At 35.0% G+C, this 17,011-nt stretch overlaps 1 protein-coding gene across 42 annotated transcripts in view; it reads right to left on the bottom strand.

Moving 5' to 3' along the window:
* The window catches only part of NEB (nebulin), a 119,534-nt gene that overhangs the window by 15,326 nt on the left and 87,197 nt on the right, over positions 1 to 17,011 (bottom strand). For 31 of the 42 annotated variants that reach the window (XM_072041337.1, XM_072041338.1, XM_072041301.1 and 28 more), the window contains 19 exons: positions 16,418 to 16,522; positions 16,187 to 16,291; positions 15,521 to 15,625; positions 15,299 to 15,409; positions 14,721 to 14,831; positions 14,141 to 14,242; positions 13,912 to 14,010; positions 12,433 to 12,531; positions 9,148 to 9,258; positions 8,901 to 9,005; positions 7,985 to 8,089; positions 6,595 to 6,699; positions 5,649 to 5,759; positions 5,057 to 5,167; positions 3,744 to 3,857; positions 3,449 to 3,553; positions 2,888 to 2,992; positions 2,183 to 2,287; positions 1,210 to 1,302 (listed from right to left, as the gene is read on the bottom strand). In XM_072041337.1, coding sequence (XP_071897438.1) covers positions 1,210 to 1,302; positions 2,183 to 2,287; positions 2,888 to 2,992; positions 3,449 to 3,553; positions 3,744 to 3,857; positions 5,057 to 5,167; positions 5,649 to 5,759; positions 6,595 to 6,699; positions 7,985 to 8,089; positions 8,901 to 9,005; positions 9,148 to 9,258; positions 12,433 to 12,531; positions 13,912 to 14,010; positions 14,141 to 14,242; positions 14,721 to 14,831; positions 15,299 to 15,409; positions 15,521 to 15,625; positions 16,187 to 16,291; positions 16,418 to 16,522 — 2,007 coding nt within the window. The remainder of the gene's footprint in view (positions 1 to 1,209; positions 1,303 to 2,182; positions 2,288 to 2,887; positions 2,993 to 3,448; positions 3,554 to 3,743; positions 3,858 to 5,056; positions 5,168 to 5,648; positions 5,760 to 6,594; positions 6,700 to 7,984; positions 8,090 to 8,900; positions 9,006 to 9,147; positions 9,259 to 12,432; positions 12,532 to 13,911; positions 14,011 to 14,140; positions 14,243 to 14,720; positions 14,832 to 15,298; positions 15,410 to 15,520; positions 15,626 to 16,186; positions 16,292 to 16,417; positions 16,523 to 17,011) is intronic. The other 11 variants (XM_072041309.1, XM_072041323.1, XM_072041325.1 and 8 more) reach the window with 6 other exon arrangements.

The raw sequence follows: 17,011 nt of genomic DNA, 5'->3' as shown, positions 1-17,011 counted from the left end.
CATTTTTACTTTTGCATAACCAAAAAAAAAAAAAAGAGAGAGAGAATAGTATTTCACAAAAACGTATTTAACATAATATGCAATGAATGGCCAAAACGTTAGTACCTCTTATACTAAAATAATGTCAGAATTCAAATAAAAAGCATGAAAAAAATTACAACTCTTGAAAGAGTCATTTACAATTATTCCAATATATGAGTATTACAACTTTTTAATAGAACATAAAGGTTTTACAAGACATGCTTTAGTAACTAACTGTGCTAACATCCTCACAGACAAGCTAACAAAGTGTGGGTTAGGTTAAGTGCACAGTTGAGGTGCACAGTTTACAACTGGCTGAGTGACCAAGCCCAGAGCTTTGTGACCAGTGGCACAAGGGCCAGTCAGAGACCAGTCACCAGTGGTGTGCCCCAGAGATCAATAATGGGGGTGGTATCAATACTGTTTAACATTATTGGCAACCTGGGTGCTGAGAGAGCACAGCACAGGGCCACAAGGATGATTATGGGACTGGAATGTATTTGATATGTGAAGAGGCTTAGAGAGCTGGGATTGTTCAGCTAGTAGAAGGGTAGACTCAGGGGGCACTAATCAACATGTATAAATGTCTCAAAGGTGGGAATGAAGATGATGAAGCTGAGAATAACTTCAGAGTAGTGCCCAGTGACAGGACAAGAGGTAATGGGCGCAAGTTTAAGAACAGGAGATTCAATCTGAACACAGGAAAACATTTTTTAACTGTGAGGGTGGCCAGATACTGGAACAGGTTGCCACACGAGGTTGTGGAGTCCTTTTGAATACCTGAATCCTTTGAGATGTTCAAAACTCAACTGCACATGGTCCTGGGCAACCTGCTCTAGCTGAACGTGCTTGATCAAAGGGCTTGGAGTAGATGATGTCTTGAGGTGCTTTCCTACCTAAACAATTCTTTGGTTCTCTGCTAAATAAACTGTGTTTGGGATGAGATTAAAATCATGACAAGAACTTTCATGTTTTAGAAATGGATTGTAAGTAACAAATTGAATGTTAATCATTAGAAAGATTATTAAACCACAAGAATAGGCAAAAAAAATTGTAGAAAGTAACCTTTAGCTGGATGGATTATTGCCAAAACACAGTTAGCAAAATTTAAAGAAGTAAGAGGGAAAAAGAATATTATTTTAAGTTGAATTAGCACTTGTTGAGTATTAAAAATCAATTGTTTTGTACCGAGCTAATTGCATCTTGTGTTCGTTTAACTCTCTGCATCTCTGGCGTCTTTTCAATAGTAGTTCCAGTTCCAATATCTTCTTTATATAAAATCTTAATATTTAGAATCAAGACAACAAGGTTAAGCATACAAAACACAACATTATTTCTTCTAGAGAGTGAATAGATTCTCATGACGAGTAATTTGCACGCAGTAGTGCAGGCTGAAAGCCAACTAAGAGGATCTCCAGTCACTGCTTACTGCCTATCTGAAGTCTCATTTACTATGAGTGCTATGTGCGCAAAAAAGGGGCCAATCATTTATATTTGTAGTAATGCATTTTAAGTAGAATATCAAAACATTTGTAGACCGATTTTAGGATTGAAAACTAGCATTTGTTCTAGTTTTAATTTGTTCTTCTTGTTCTAATTTTGTTTTGGTATGTTTTACAACAAATTCCTGCTACTTACTAGACTAACAGAACTAGTGGCAAAATGATACAGCAGACAACAGGCACTTCATGGTAATACATGAAACGTGAAACATTGGGCAGACAGTCCACTTTTCACTGAAAGAAAAAGGTTGCAACACAGCAAGACTGCACTACTTACTGTTGACTGTTTAACTATATCACAGCTATGTACATGGGAAAGAGTGCAGTCAGGGAACTCCACAAGTGACAGTAGATAAAAAAAGAGCAGCATAAATCAGCTAATCAGTTTGGAAAAGTTCTTATGCACATTTAAGCAGGTCAAGAACATAAGTATCTATAAGGGAAACGCCTAAAATTAGATTTACTCTAAGGGTGCTGAGGCACTGGAGCAGGTGGGCTGATGGGAGTTGTTCCTGCTCATGGCTGGGAGGATGAAAATAGATGGGCTTTAAGGTCCCTTCCAACCTAAACTGTTCTATGATTCTAAAATAATTATTTTATTAAACACATTAAACTGTGGGTGTTTTGGAATGAGCACTGAAAACAGAAAATAACTATACCGAGCTGAAATTCTTCTGGTTTTCTTTCACACGCAGCATTTCTGGTGTATCTTGTACAACTGTCACTTTTCCTTTGCTGTTCTGTAGGTCCCACTGATACTGAAGCTGTTGAAAAAGTTGAAGTAAAATGCCAAATGTTGACTCTACACCGTGAAAATTTACTCACCAAGCTTTCTTTGAAGCTAAGAAAAATAAAATATTTTCAAGCACAGCTTTTAAGGAGACCATTTTAACATCACTGTTAGTGATACAAAGACATACAGTTATAAACATTCTCACTTAAATTAGTAATAGGAGATCCTTAACTAGATCAATCAAAAAATCTTGAAATGTGCCAGACTATGGCATCTAAACCAATTAAGTCTCAACAATTAAAGATTTCAAGCCAGACTGTGGAGTAATTGTTCATGTTCCTGACCATACATTCCTGCAGTTAGTCTCTACTGACCACAACTTCTCTAAGTATAATTCTCTATTATTAGCAAAGGAATTGTAAAAGCATTGCAGAAAGAAAACTACAGACTCATTTTTGTTTCCCTGTGTAAGTGGGCTGCTGAATACATGGGGGACTTACTGGGGATACCTGAGAATATAAAGGCAGCCTAGTTGGGATTTGAGTGTGATATTGGGACGTTAAGTAACAAAAAAAAAAAAGAACATTTTTTCTTATTTGACAGTAACTATGTTTGTTATGTATATACGTACTGTGCTAAAGTTCTTTTGATTCTCACGGACTCTCTGCATTTCTGGTGTGTCTGCTACAGGCACATAGTATGGCATGGTCCTTTCTGCATCTTCCTTGTATTTTTTCTAATACAAAATACAAAATGCATTCCATTAATTCAAAAGCACTAATAAACAGCCTGACTTTTCTTATTGTTGCATAATGCTCATCTTTACGGAAGTATGAGTACTTCTGTTTCAGATTACACCACTGCATAAGACTTATTTTAAACATTTAGAGTCATTAAGGAGTAGGAAAAATCAGCTAAATCTACTTAGAACTAAATTTGCTTTGGTATTGCAAAAACAATAGAAATGATTGTTCCATTTTATACAGTATTACAATAAATTAATTTCAGTATTGAAATGGATTTTCAATACTGGTTTTCAGTAAGAGATGCCACCTCACTGTTCCACAGAAATTTGTTTTTCTGATGTCTCTCCTGAATGTTGTGACAGGTAGCTCCAAATTCAGGTGCTCCAAATTAACATCTGTTCAAGGTTCCCACGTGAGCAATGATTACATCTTTTCACTCTATTTACCTGGCTTGAAAGGTTTTTGACTTGCTGGGCATGAATAATCTCTGGAGTATCGACAACACTCGTGTAGTTGGCTTTCTCCATTTCCGCCAATTGTTTGTATTTGATCTGTTAGGGAGAGATAAGGGAGAAATCATATGTAGGTGCCTTTGTCTTTGCGACAATTTTCACACTATTTATTCAGAAAGAAGAAAACAAAACAAACAAACAAAAAAAAAAAAACACAAAACAAAACCTGCTAGCAATTTTTTCTTTAAAAAAAGACATCAGATGTGAGAAATGGATTATTCACACAGACCTGACTGGCAATGTCAGTGGCATTCTTTGCTCTCACAAAATCCGGTGTCTCCAAAGCCAGTTCTGTCAGACCTTTTCCTCTAATTTCTAATTCCAAGGCTTTTTTATACTCTTTCTGCAGATTAAGAGAATAGACAAATATTTTATTGATGTGAAAGCAATCCCTTGGGCAACTTCAGGTATTTTCATGACCACATCACAAAACAGGAATACTGCTAATACAAACATACAATTCAACCACATATGACATAATTGAAGTGTTTATTTTATAACTTAAATCTTGAGAACAAACAGCCCAAGTGCAGCAGCAAATGGAGGCACACTACAGGCCAGCTGTGTCAAGGTTCCTTCTCACGCCAGTAACCTCAAAGTGCAAGTTCCCTTAGGTCACCAGTGATCTGTGTAAAACAGTGACTTGTACAGAAGAGGAGCAATAGGGAGCAAGCAGTTTATGAAATGCATATGGTAGTGAAAAGTGGTCACATATGTTTCACACTGAGCGTGTCCAAAAAATGCAAGGGAACAGGATTCTCTGTGATAGTGTAGGCCCTTTGAAATGAATAGCCTCTCTGAAGATTCATCATCATCAGCGACTCTTCTTCTTTCAGTAATGTCTAAAAGATATATTTTTTATAGATTGGTATAATTCATCTCTTGCTATGGCAACTGCTGAACTTGGCTGAATATGCCTGTACTATTCTATGGTAATACATGTAAAATAGAGGCTCTTTGAATAACTTAAAATGCTTGCCCTAAGTAAGTACAAAATGCTGTCAGTACGCAGACAGCATGCTTACCTTAAGAGAATTTATTAACAAGCCATAACATAATTTAGTTTTTTCAGCTTTCAGCCTGGTGATGTTATAGCCCTTAAAATTTGAGCTGCACTTATCCTATGAAAATAGTCACTATGAAATATTTGTGATACCAGTCTGCTTTGTAAATAACATAGGTTACACAGTCTGAGTGTCTGTTGGCCATCTCTCTCCATCAAGATGGGGCAAAGCCTGCCTTGGCCATAGGTCCTGCAGCTTCTGCAGTCAAAAACAGTTTATCTGTTGACCATGTGACCATTGATTGCAGCGTCTGTTTCTTCTTCACTTACTTTCCTGATAGTGACTGCAAAGCCAGAACCAGCTCACTTTTAAGTTCTGTCTCCCAGTTTCAGATTTAGTCACCATACACAATCTTTTTTTCTCTCTACTTAAGAGTTTGTAGGGAATTACTATATCCTGGTGTTACATGGCTATAAGCATTTGTCCATCTGAAGTTGTTACCTCTATTCAGGGATTTTCCAAATAGCTTCTGACATACCTCATTCAGGATTTGAGTTGCATTCTTTGCTCTTAACATGTCGGGAGTCTCTTCTAAAGCTGTTAATCCTTTACCTTTGACACCTTCCTCCAGATCCTTCCTGTACTCTTTCTGCATAAGAAAGAAAACAAAAACTGCAAATACAGACTAAAAAGAGTTCTACACTCTACAGCTTTATTGCAAAAAAAAAAAGAATAAATAAATAAATAAATAAATCTAAAAGCTCAGGAAAAAAAAAAAAAAAAAGGATCTGTTAAAAAAGCAAAGGTATATGGTTATATAAAAACTACTGCAAAGGAACAGTGTATAGTCATTATTATCCAAGACAAAATGCAAGGGCACACACATACACATCCCGCTACATACCAGTTATGCTGATGAATGTCAGGAAAGGACACAATAAATATGAATAGTTATACAGTTAACGGACAATAATATATGTACATGACAAATTAGATCACAACACAAAATATTTATAAAACATGCTTAAAATGAATGGTTAGGATAAAAAAGTGGTGAAGAAGAAATGTTGTTGAGTATACTTAGTGGAATTATTTAACTTGACAGAGGAAAAAAACAGAACAATTGCTACCTCGCTTGCTATTTTGGTTGCATATTTGACATGTAATAAGGTTGGTGTAACCTCCAAGCCAGTAAGGTTTCTGCCCTTAATGGACTCTTCAAAGTCCTTCTTATATTCTTTCTAATGAGAGTAAGAAGAAAAAAAGCAAAATAGCAAATTTTGTTACATTATTTTTAATTATATTTTAAAACCTCTGGGAGGATGGAGAAGAAGCAGCAGTATTAATGTCATGATGACAATCTTCTACAGTCAGTGCTGCAGACAGAAAGAATAAATCCTCTTTCTATTGAAGTTCATGAAACAGCTCATTACTTGCAATGGAAACATGACCTGATCCTGTCTTTGTTTTTTTCTCCTACTTATATATGCAGAGAAAACATTCAATGGAATCACTCAAATATAATGACTTAGGGCCTTATACAAGTGGTTTTCAAAATGTATAAGCCTTCACCTGCAACAGAACAAGATAATACTTCAAACAAACAGAAAATAACTGCTTCAGGAAATAGAATGACAGGTCAGCAAAGAACACTGTGACAGCAGAGACAAACAGGAAATAAATGGGTTTTTCAAACAGAGTTCTCAGGTGAAAACAAGAAACAGCATGCTTTCTGTGGACTGTAATAATTGACATACATAGTATACTCCTGTTGCAAATACTGAAGTGATGTGTAGTTCATATTACATTTCTTGTAAATACTCAAAGACTTGCTTACTGACAGCTTCTTGATGAAAAATTACAGAAAACATACACTTCATAGTGACAGAGGGAAATTTCATGTATTTCAAATACAGTATCTTATAACCAATATAAAGAAATGTGTGATACAACAATAATTTGTCAATCAACATTCACAAAACAAAAGTATAACTGCATGTCTAAACCACTCAGAGTTTTACTATAAAAATAAATGTTAAAGTTTCTTTAATCTATCATTATTGATTTTAATCTTACCTCACTCTGCATGAGCTGAGATTCCTTTGCAGTAAGGTATGTTGGAGTTTCAAAGTCCAACATAGGTTTACCTTTTTCCTTCTCATACTTTTCTTTGTATTTCACCTGAGAAGAAAAGAAAAAAGTTACCTTTCTAAATAATCAAAGAACCAACTCATCAACTAATATTTGCCTACTATGGTTAACTGATATCTGGTAAAAAATTAATTTCTAACACTGTTCATCTTCCTGAAATCCCTATTATTGATCCTAAAATGTAAAATCAAAAGTCAGCCTTGCAGCAAAATGTGTGTGGCCTAAAATTCTACGTTCATATTTCCTGTTACAAAGAATATGCAGTGTCAGCTCTGATTTCAAGAAATAACTGATCACAAGAAGGAAGACAGGTAGCTGCAAAAATCTAACTTGAAGGCACTGAGATTGTTCCTGACCCTGGTTTGAGTTCATCCAGTTACATGTTAATGGATTGCTGGAATGTTAGTGAAAGGGCTTGAAAAGATGCAGTTCAGCATCTTCCTACCTAATTCTATACGTCTGTCCAGGAAGTAAGAAGTCCACCAAAATGAAGATATTCTTGCTTCAACTTAGAGTATCTAACCTTTAGGGTATTGATTTTCAAACTGTTGTGTGAAGTAATGCTATGTCTTTGGCTCAGATTTCAGTCTCAAACTAGTGCAATGAGTGGTGACTTACACTACAAACTGATGAGCAACCATATTCTTAGTCCTCTGCTATGTAGTTTTTGCTCTTCCGTGCTATTATTCTGCACCAGAACAATACCTATAGTCCTTCACATTCTAGCAGTTACCTCTCTCTTGCTTTAGGGTCAATAAATACTTGGAATAGAGAAGACTAGAGACTAAATCAGAGGATAAATTTCTGTGGAATGATTCACAATTTGCTGTATTGCAGAGGGAGAAGATGTCAACAGGCACATCTAAGAGCAGCAGCAGATATTGGTTTCATTAAAGGAATTATGTATGCAGAAAAATAATGGCAGAGCTCTCCTTTGTATCACTTGAGACTAGAAGGGATAAAGCAACTGAAAATGTACTGTCAACAACAACCCTACTTCCAGTAATTTCCAGTTTCCGAGATAATCAAATCTTCTTTTCTATAGATGAAATTGACCCAATAAATATGTTACACTGTGTAACAAGATCCAGGTACAACAGGAATAAGTAACTTTGAGATCTACTCTAGAATGAAGAAATCATATGGATATTTTGCATGTGTTTAAATGTGCAAAAATTTTCTTGAATGTGAAGTGTTTATAAAACAGAAAGGCACAGAAATTACTATACATCACAGAACTTACTAGGCTGATTTCAGTGATGGTGACTTTAGCACTCAATGATTGGGGTTAATGAGAAACACGCGACCAACTTACGTGGCTCTGTAGTTCTGATGCCTCCCTTAGGTGAACCTGTTCAAGATTATCTGGCACCACATGGTAGTGACCCTTACTCTTCTCATACTGCTTCTTGTACTGGTACTGAAGGGAAGGTGTCAAAAATCATCTCAATAAAAAAAAAAATCCCTCAGCAAATTTACTTCTTAGGTCCAATCAAAGCAACACTTCAATGGAACATCAAAGAGAAATTAGAAAGACAAAAAGCTAAACAAAAACAAGAATTTTAACTCCCAGTATCAGATATCACTTTTAAAGATGTGAGTGAAAAGTTATTTTTTTTTGATCATTTCGATTGCAGCAAAGATATTTCAAAACAAAGATAAAAAACAAAAAAAAAGAGAGAGAAAAAAGTAAACAAGAAAGATAAAGAAAACATAGTGGATACATGAAAAGGCTGTGCCAGGCAATAATGACTTTTGTCTTTTCTCAATAAAATTATTGAGCACTTTGTTAGACATAGTTCTGTACCTCTATATTAGGAGGATGTTAAACATAAAAATGAAAAAGCAGACAAAAAAAAGGTTTTAAATATATTAATCAGTAAAGAAAAAATTTTTCAAAAAAAAGAAAGAAGAAAATAGTATTTGTTAGTGAGGTGCAATCAGTTAAAATGTAATAAAGAATGAATCCACTAAAAATGATTAGAGGATTTAAAACACTAGCAGTTCTACAACTAATACAGATTTCACTTCCCAGGGAATAAATGTGACAAAGTTGCTAGTTGACTAGGAAACAACCATTAGAGAAGAGATCACTACCAGGTGATGTACCATGAACAATAATAATTGCTCCTTTAGCAATCATTATGGAAATAGTTAGAAGAGATCAATTCAGAATGGAATCAGCAGGAATGGGAAAATCAAATGGATCTGGGGTTAGTTAATGAGCTTACAGCACTGGCGAGTTGGCTTGTACTCAGGACATGGTTCATGATCAGCGATTCAGACATGTCTGTAACAGGCTTATGAAGTTTCTTTAGATCTGCCTTGTATTTCACCTGAAGATAAGAAAGGACAAACATCAGAAAAGAAGGCTGCTGATAAAACCTGTGATGCCTAATATGCTAATAACACAAAGGAGCTCTTTCCTATAGGACATTTGAAACTTTTTATTTTCCTATAGGAAAAGTGTGAGCATACCTCACTAGCCATGTTGTGAGCATCTTTCATGGTCTTGTAGATTTTAGCCTCTTTTAAATCATACTTGGGCTTTTTACCCATCTCTTTGGAAAAATTCTCCTTGTATTTCACCTGAATTAAAACAAAGCAAACAAACAAACAAAAAAAAGATATTACATCTGTTCTTGAGCGTTTACTTGTTTGGCTGCAGAAGGCAAAGAGATCCGAGCACATGCTGATTTTAAGCGGAGGAACAAAAATGCAGTAACTTGAAGGCATCCAATGGAATAAAGGTTATTTTAAAGATCACCTGACTTGGAAAGAAAATCTACATTTGAATTTACAAAATATCAGTAGCAATTTTTCATTCAGTGCACATGTAACACCTCCTCACTGTAAAAATAGTGACAGACATAGTCAAGAGAAATACATTGCCAACACACAGACACATTCCGACCCTATGTGAGATGAAAAATGTCTCATTCAGTGACAGCTATACATACATAAAATATAATGTGTTTCACAAAGACAAAAACTGACATAGGCATAAAGAGTATTTTTTTTTTTTAAATTTAAACATACGTCTTGCTGAAATATGAGCTTTAAAAACTGCCTGAGGACATACCAGCAATGAAGATGGCAATGGAACAAATATTTACATATATTGTTATACACAGACTGGGTTTTGTGTGAAACAGAGATAAAGAAAGATGATAATGATCACATATAGAATAGTGATACAATTAATTACTAGGAACTAGGTTGCATAAGAGACTTAGTAACACTTCCAAACCACATCAGATTAACATTAGCAAGGTAAACCGTATCAATATAAACCAATGTTTTAGCAGACCCAGGCTGGAGGCACATATGCCAGGTTACATAAATGAGTTTTGCTAATGACTATGAGTTTTGTTAATGCTAATGAGTGAGGGGATACCCTTCATCCATCATTACTTGTCCCATCCTACTGCTGCTAAAGGCCCATTCCTCACTATTTCTTGTGGACCTGTAAGAGGCTGCTTTATTAGGAACATTTTTGGTTTTAGTGAGTATATATATTTTGGTTTTAGTGTGTATACATATATCTACAAAAATTCACAAAATTGTTTCAAAGGAGTTACAGAAGATTGCAAGGAAAAAACTCAAAGTATTAAAGATTGGCCCTCAGTAATCTAGCCTTAAGTTCTGACTTTTCTAAACAGATCCAACAGTCGGTAATTATGCTCATCAGCATTACAGGAGCCATCAGTAGAAAAATTCTGAGGATTTCTCATGTCTTCCCTGTAGTAGTATTCTGACTGCACGGAAACAGGTGAGGCAACATTTCTTTCTGCTTATCAATCCACATTTATGTGGAGATATTTTATACTAAATAAACCAGCAACCCTCACACTTGGCCTAAAGAACAACAAATGAGAACTATCATTTGTCTTTCTGAAATAATTTGATTGTTTTCAGGACCAAAATAATACATGTAAGAAACATACATTAGACTGCGGTTGATAAGGAAAAAGGATTAATGGTTCTTCAGAAGAAAAAAAGCTGATCTCTGAAGAACTATTCATATGAAAATTGAAATGAAAGAAATAAACTGCTGAAGAACTGATAACTAAGTTGAAGAGCCTAAAGGTTTTTAAGTTATAATGAAATTACAGAAACGTAAACAGATCATTTTATATTAGTAAAAATAGAAAGATGCTTGAAAGCAGAATTAAATCACATTCCACAATCACATTTTACATTTCTGAATTCTTTGGCATATTCTTGTCCATACAGCCCCACATTACTCATGCTGTATTGCATTGCTTCTCTTTTGCTTTGCAAAATATGCCAGCATTCAGATAAAACACACGGTGAAACAGGCAAATCCACAAATTGCTTAACCAATGTAAGAAAGCAATATCAACATTTTTGACATAAAAGGAATCAGCATTAGTTCTGATCTCACAAAAATTAAAATCAAGAAGTATACAAGACTGTTAAGTTATGCAAGCTATGCAAAATATGATGAAGATCAGACCCATCATGCCAAATTTTTTAAATGCAGAAGAAATGTTATTGGAAGATCTATGCAAAATTGAGAGCAAGGATGCCAGACAGATGAAATACAACCAAAAAAATCTAAGTGGATTGACAAATTGCTTTATAAAGAAGCTTTATAAAGAAGACATAATGCTTTATAGAGAAGAAATGTATGAGAATAAATACCCAAGAGAAAAATAAAGTGAAAGATGATACCAATTAGTATTTGCCCCCTTACTCCCCTTTAAAATAGTTAATTTTCTCAGGACCAAAATAATTTCAAAGTGAGTTTATTATACTAAGAGGAAAGCTGGCTAGCAATGGAGCAAAAGCATGGAAAAAGAGGAGCTCATTATCTCTGAATGGGAATAAACATAATTTCTTCTTTTTCTTGCAGTTCATTTGTTGTGGACCAGGTGCCAGTTTAAGAGTCTCCTTGCTTCTACTGAAATTATTCTTTTTTTTTTTTCTAACAAGCATGGTGGCTGTCATTCAAGCATGCAGCAGTTACATGCAGTAGTCACGGCTAGATATGGAAAAAACACAATCCTCCTTTTTTCATTTGGAAATACCAGTGCAGAAATGAAATGCAGAGATCTACCTGCTGCCACTTCAAAACTGCTATGCAGCTATATAGGTTTTTGTTTTCCAAAGGTTTTGAAATGGCAAGAAATGTAAGAAAATATGTGCCCTCAAATCACTACAGTGTATACTTCTCAGAGCTCTAGCATTTAATCATACGCTCCAGAACAGAGTAGTTTAAATAGAAGTTTGAACAGAAAAGTTAAAATAAAATTCAAGTGTGAATATACTGCATACATAATGACTGTTCACTAAAAATAATCTGGACCATTTTGAGGTTTGTCACATACATATTTGTTTTTCATACATTCTCAGGAAAACCAGATCAAGCTTATATGGCTGGTTTTATTTTTTTGGGTGAAAAAGGTTAGCTTCCATGTTACATGAATGCATTGGGAATTTGTATTAAAAACACTGGAAGTTCCAAAACCATCATGAAGGGCATAGGGTTTGAAGCCTCATGTTGTATTTCTGAAAGAGACAAATTCCCCATGCACTTAAATCCCATGCACAGTCTTTCCAGAGGAAAAAATAAAAAAGAGCAGTCTCACAAGTTTGGCTACGTTCGACACCTTTGACACAAAAAGAGCTGGTGCAACTGGTGCATTATAAACCACTTAACCACTTGGAATTGTAAGTACACAAGAAACAGATGCATAAAAATGGCATTCCCAGTTGTGTCACTTAAAATTATCTTACATGACTACTTAGCATATTAGCTTTCTTAAACGTTCTCATCCATGGGGTATCATAAGATGCAGCTCCATGCCCTCTCATATGCCTCTTGAGGTATTCCGCCTATAATGCGTAGCAAGAGAGCAAGATCAGAAATGCAAACAATAATAAGATTAAAGCGTGAAGTAGTGAGAAAGAACCAAGTAGAACTGAAGACCTGGTCAAAAAAAAACAAACAAAGAAGCAAAAAAACAACCACAGAAAAACATGTGCTTCAGAATAATTGGAGAACGTATCCATTGCAAAATAAAACTATGCAAGCTTCTAGTAATATAGCACACTAACGCCAAAATTGGAGATTCTTTCAAAGGCACAAAATAGAAAGAAAGTGGCCAAAAGAAACTGAATGTCCTTGTCACAAGGGATAAATAAGAAGAATTAGGAAAGAGGCTGCTTCTTTTAAAGCCAATACTCAAAAACAGGGCAAAAAAGGAAAAAAAAAAAAAAAGAGAGAGAGAGAACATGGCTGACACGTCAGCCTCAGTACTTATAAGATCTTGTCACGGCAACTTTCAGTGTAAGAGAATTATACTTGCATACAAGTGCTTATTTTCATTTTTTTTTTCAAAATATTCTGCACAAGTGAATAATTTATCTGTGTCCATTTCACCACTGTAGACAAGAGAGGTGCTACAGCTTCTCGTCTTCTGTAAAAAATGTTTTTTAATTCCAACAACCCTTAATTTTCAGGCAATCCTTTCTTGAAAACTATCAGCTGGCTTTTAGAGGTAATGATTGTCTTCCGTTTTGATCTTAAGGATGTACAGATTTATGCAACCTCATAACTCTGGGCCAATGGAGTCTTGTAAAAATAATTCTCTCTGTATCAATTGTTTTCAGCATTTCAGGGAATTTATAAATTTGTAAGTGACAGTTATTCAGGTACCTGTACATTTCTAACTTTCCATATTCCATCAAGATAAGAAACTGGACATTGTAGAATGATCAATAACATTTTTAAGAAGATGGAAACAGTCAAAGATTTTAAAGATGACAGGATTAAATACAGAGAAATTATATGCCCCATCTCCACACTTCTATGAATCCTCTCTGCAGCCTGTGCAGACGGATCACTTCTGCTCCCATTGAAGCCAGCAGACTGTTAGTATCTGGGCACAGTTATCCACCAGCCTAGTCTTCGGGAAAGTGACTGGATGCACTTTGGGAAAGTGACATACACTGAATGGATATAAATGACTAGAAAGAAAGTGGTGAATCACATCTGGCATCACTGTAAGCAAAATCAGACTCTCAAGGTTTGTTCAGTGAAGAAGTAGCTTTACATCAGGACTCAATTTTTACTTTAACATGTTCCTTTATAAATGTTTCCTTATCGTTTAATCTAGAAATAATTCTAGTTAAAATACTAACATCATTCTAGAAGTTAATGTTATTTCTCTTTTATCTCACTGCTGTCAAGTTTCACAAATGTTTTATTATTACCTGACTAGTTAGCTTGGACACCTCTTTTGCCAGTTCAATGTCCGGACGCCCCAGCATGGTAACACCAATGCCAGCTTCTCCACGCTTTTTATACTCAATCTAACAAAGAAAATCAAATTAAAAATGTATAGTTTAGTAGCGATGAAATACCCTTTTGATTTTACTGATACTGTTTTTAATAGTAACATTACTGCTAAACATTATACAGAATATTTAAAAAAACACTCACGTCACTAATTAACTTGGCAGCCTGAGTTGCTTTCTTAATATCTGGTCGATCTGCTATAGGTGTGTAGTGGAGCTTTGACTTGGCATCTTTCTTGTATTCAATCTAAACCATGGTGACAGACAAAGGAAAAAAGAATATTCATGTTTGTTCATGAGAAAGATAGCTAATAAGGACACAGAAATGCTGCTAGGATGGTGTGTGATGTTTTTTTTAATAATTTCACAAAGAATTGTTTTGGGAATCTGTTTTTGCAAATGGTCAAATTACCTATGAAGAAATGAGCATATGCAATTCTGTCTGTATTTAAGGATAAAGGATTTCATAAGGAATGAAATAAATTATTAAATGTGATTTGCATTAGATTACTTCATGTTATTAATTATAAATATGACTATCAAATAAATCCTTTATTTCAGTGCAATTTTACAGCTGTAAATATTTGTATTTTTGTCCCTCAGAATTATACCTGAACAGGGAGGCTGGGAGGAAATCCAGATCTATGTAAATTTTTTTTTTGTCAGCTGACTTTGATCGAATTTTCTTACATGAACTGCTTAGTTCATAAAAACACAAAACTTACTGTACTCTGTTTTTTAGCAACTTCCATGGCATGTTTCACTTCAGGAGGCTCCAGCATGACAGAATAATTAGATTTGCCTTTCTCCTTCACAAACTTCTTTTTATAGTTTGTCTGTTGAGAGCAAAAAGAGGCATGAGTTTCATGGTGAGGTAAATGCTACTGAAACTTGGAATTAAGTTCACTGAAGCTGTTAAGACAGATAAAATGCTGTCTCCTGATTCTCATATCTTATTATCCCCAGCTTGTTTGTCATAATCTACACTTTAGATTACAAAAACTTGCTATTTAGAGGTGATGATTTATGTTTAAACTGTTTTCTATTAAAAATGAAATCTGGATTTAAGGACGCCCATTAGAACTCCAGCCTGTCACTTTTCTCTAGAGTATTTCAACAGCTACCCCAAAAATGGATTTTGCTCTTTGTTATTGTCGTTTTCTGGTAGGAATTTTTCTTTGCTGACTCCTTGGGCATTTTATGGTGAGACTCAGCCATGTAGACTCAAATATGCAATAGTCTAATCAATTGTAGGTACCACTTAGTAACTTCACCATAAATTGGTATTGCAGTAGTTACTTACTTCGCTGACATTCTTGGTCACTTGTTTCACATGAGCCGTGTCTCTTGTCTCAGGCAGGGTTGTGTAAGACCCATGTGGTAGCTGTTTCTTGCTGTGTTCTTTGTATTTGTTCTGAAAGCACAGAATTAAAATAGGTAAAAAACAACATGCACACACACACACACAGCCGACATATTAAAAGGATGTACTTAAAAATGGCTAAAGAACTGTCAGATGCCTTACCTCAGATACCAGAGAGCTGACATTCTTAGCCAGGAGGATCTGAGGTGTATCTGGAACAACAAGGCACGTTCCTCGAGCTTTGTTGTGCTTCTCCTTGTATTTTACCTAGCAGTGAGAAAAGATACCATTTTAAGCAGTGTGTATCTTGCTTTGTAATGATTTCCAAAGAGATTACTGTAGTTGTCACTACTTTTTAGTGCAAAAGTTTGCAGATCATCTCCTATTTGGATTTTTTCCAAGACAAATTTGTTCAACCTTGCACATTCCTGTAGCTCTCAATTGTAATTTCATTAATATATTGAATATATTGCTAATTATTCCTAAAGATACATTGTTGTAAGCACAAGCTATACCTGCAGCTTTTTTTGTTTTGTTTTCTGCAGGTAAGATTTTCATTTCAATAAGAGAAATCTAGAGATATATCAAAGGTCTGGGGTGTTCAGGCAATGTTGAATGTAAGTATTTATTTAATATGAAAAAACATAAACTAAGCCACTGACATTTACAAGACTAAATTTATTCAGATTTTGCTAATTTATTAATGAAATAAATCAAATGCAACTGAGTACCACTTTTCAAACTGTCATCCTTAATCCAATCATATTGCCAGTAAAGCAGCTTACATAAAATTCAAGAAAAACAAAAATTGAATGCTCAAGTACTTACATCACTTGACAAGATGGCATTATTTAAAGCCAGTACTGTGTTTTTATCATCTGTGACAGAGAGTTTGCATCCCTTCAGGAATTCCCGGTCCAGTTTGTATTCATACTACAGAAATTAAAAACAATAATAAAAGCTAAAAAGGGGAGTCCCAGATCTTCAACGTTTTTTTTTTAATTTTGAAAAACAGAGATGTGGGGAAAGGGACTATTCAGTGTATTCTGATTTTCTTACATCACTCTGTTGCAGAGATGACTTGGCTGCTTGAACAAAGTCAGGCCTATCAGCAATCCAGTGCCAATGAGCCTTGGCTGCTTCATATTTCTTCTTATAATCAAGCTGTTCACAGAGAAACATAAACAAAAAAAAAAAGTCAAAGTCGTATACTTTACAGATCAAACTGATGCAAATTATCTTTCAGTCTGGAACAATTAATAAGGCAAGATGAAAGAAACTGCATCTTCATCAGATTAGGGCTTTCCTCTGAATCATGTACAATCCAGTAGGAGCCCACTTGCTCTAGTTACTCCACTGCTGGGTCAAGAAAGGAACATGAATGACTGGAAACTGTCATAACTTTGAGGAAGGCGAGTGCTTTCAGTTATTTGCCTATTGCAGTGGGTGTAGGGCCACTGCTAATTGAAAACAAATGAGAACTTCCCATTAAGCTCTTACTCTGTCTACATAACACCATCACAAAAAAAAAAAAAAATCAGGTATATTTATGACTGTCAAAAAAAAAAAAAAAAGAAGCATTTGCACATGAAATAAATTAACACATATTTTATGCAGCAGCATAAGAATTAGAAGTAATGTCTGAAATCAAAG

The sequence above is a fragment of the Anas platyrhynchos genome, chromosome 7 (genome assembly GCF_047663525.1).
Source record: "Anas platyrhynchos isolate ZD024472 breed Pekin duck chromosome 7, IASCAAS_PekinDuck_T2T, whole genome shotgun sequence".
Taxonomy (NCBI): domain Eukaryota; kingdom Metazoa; phylum Chordata; class Aves; order Anseriformes; family Anatidae; genus Anas; species Anas platyrhynchos.
The sequence above is the reverse complement of the archived record's forward strand: the minus strand, read 5'-3'. Positions and strand labels throughout refer to the sequence as shown.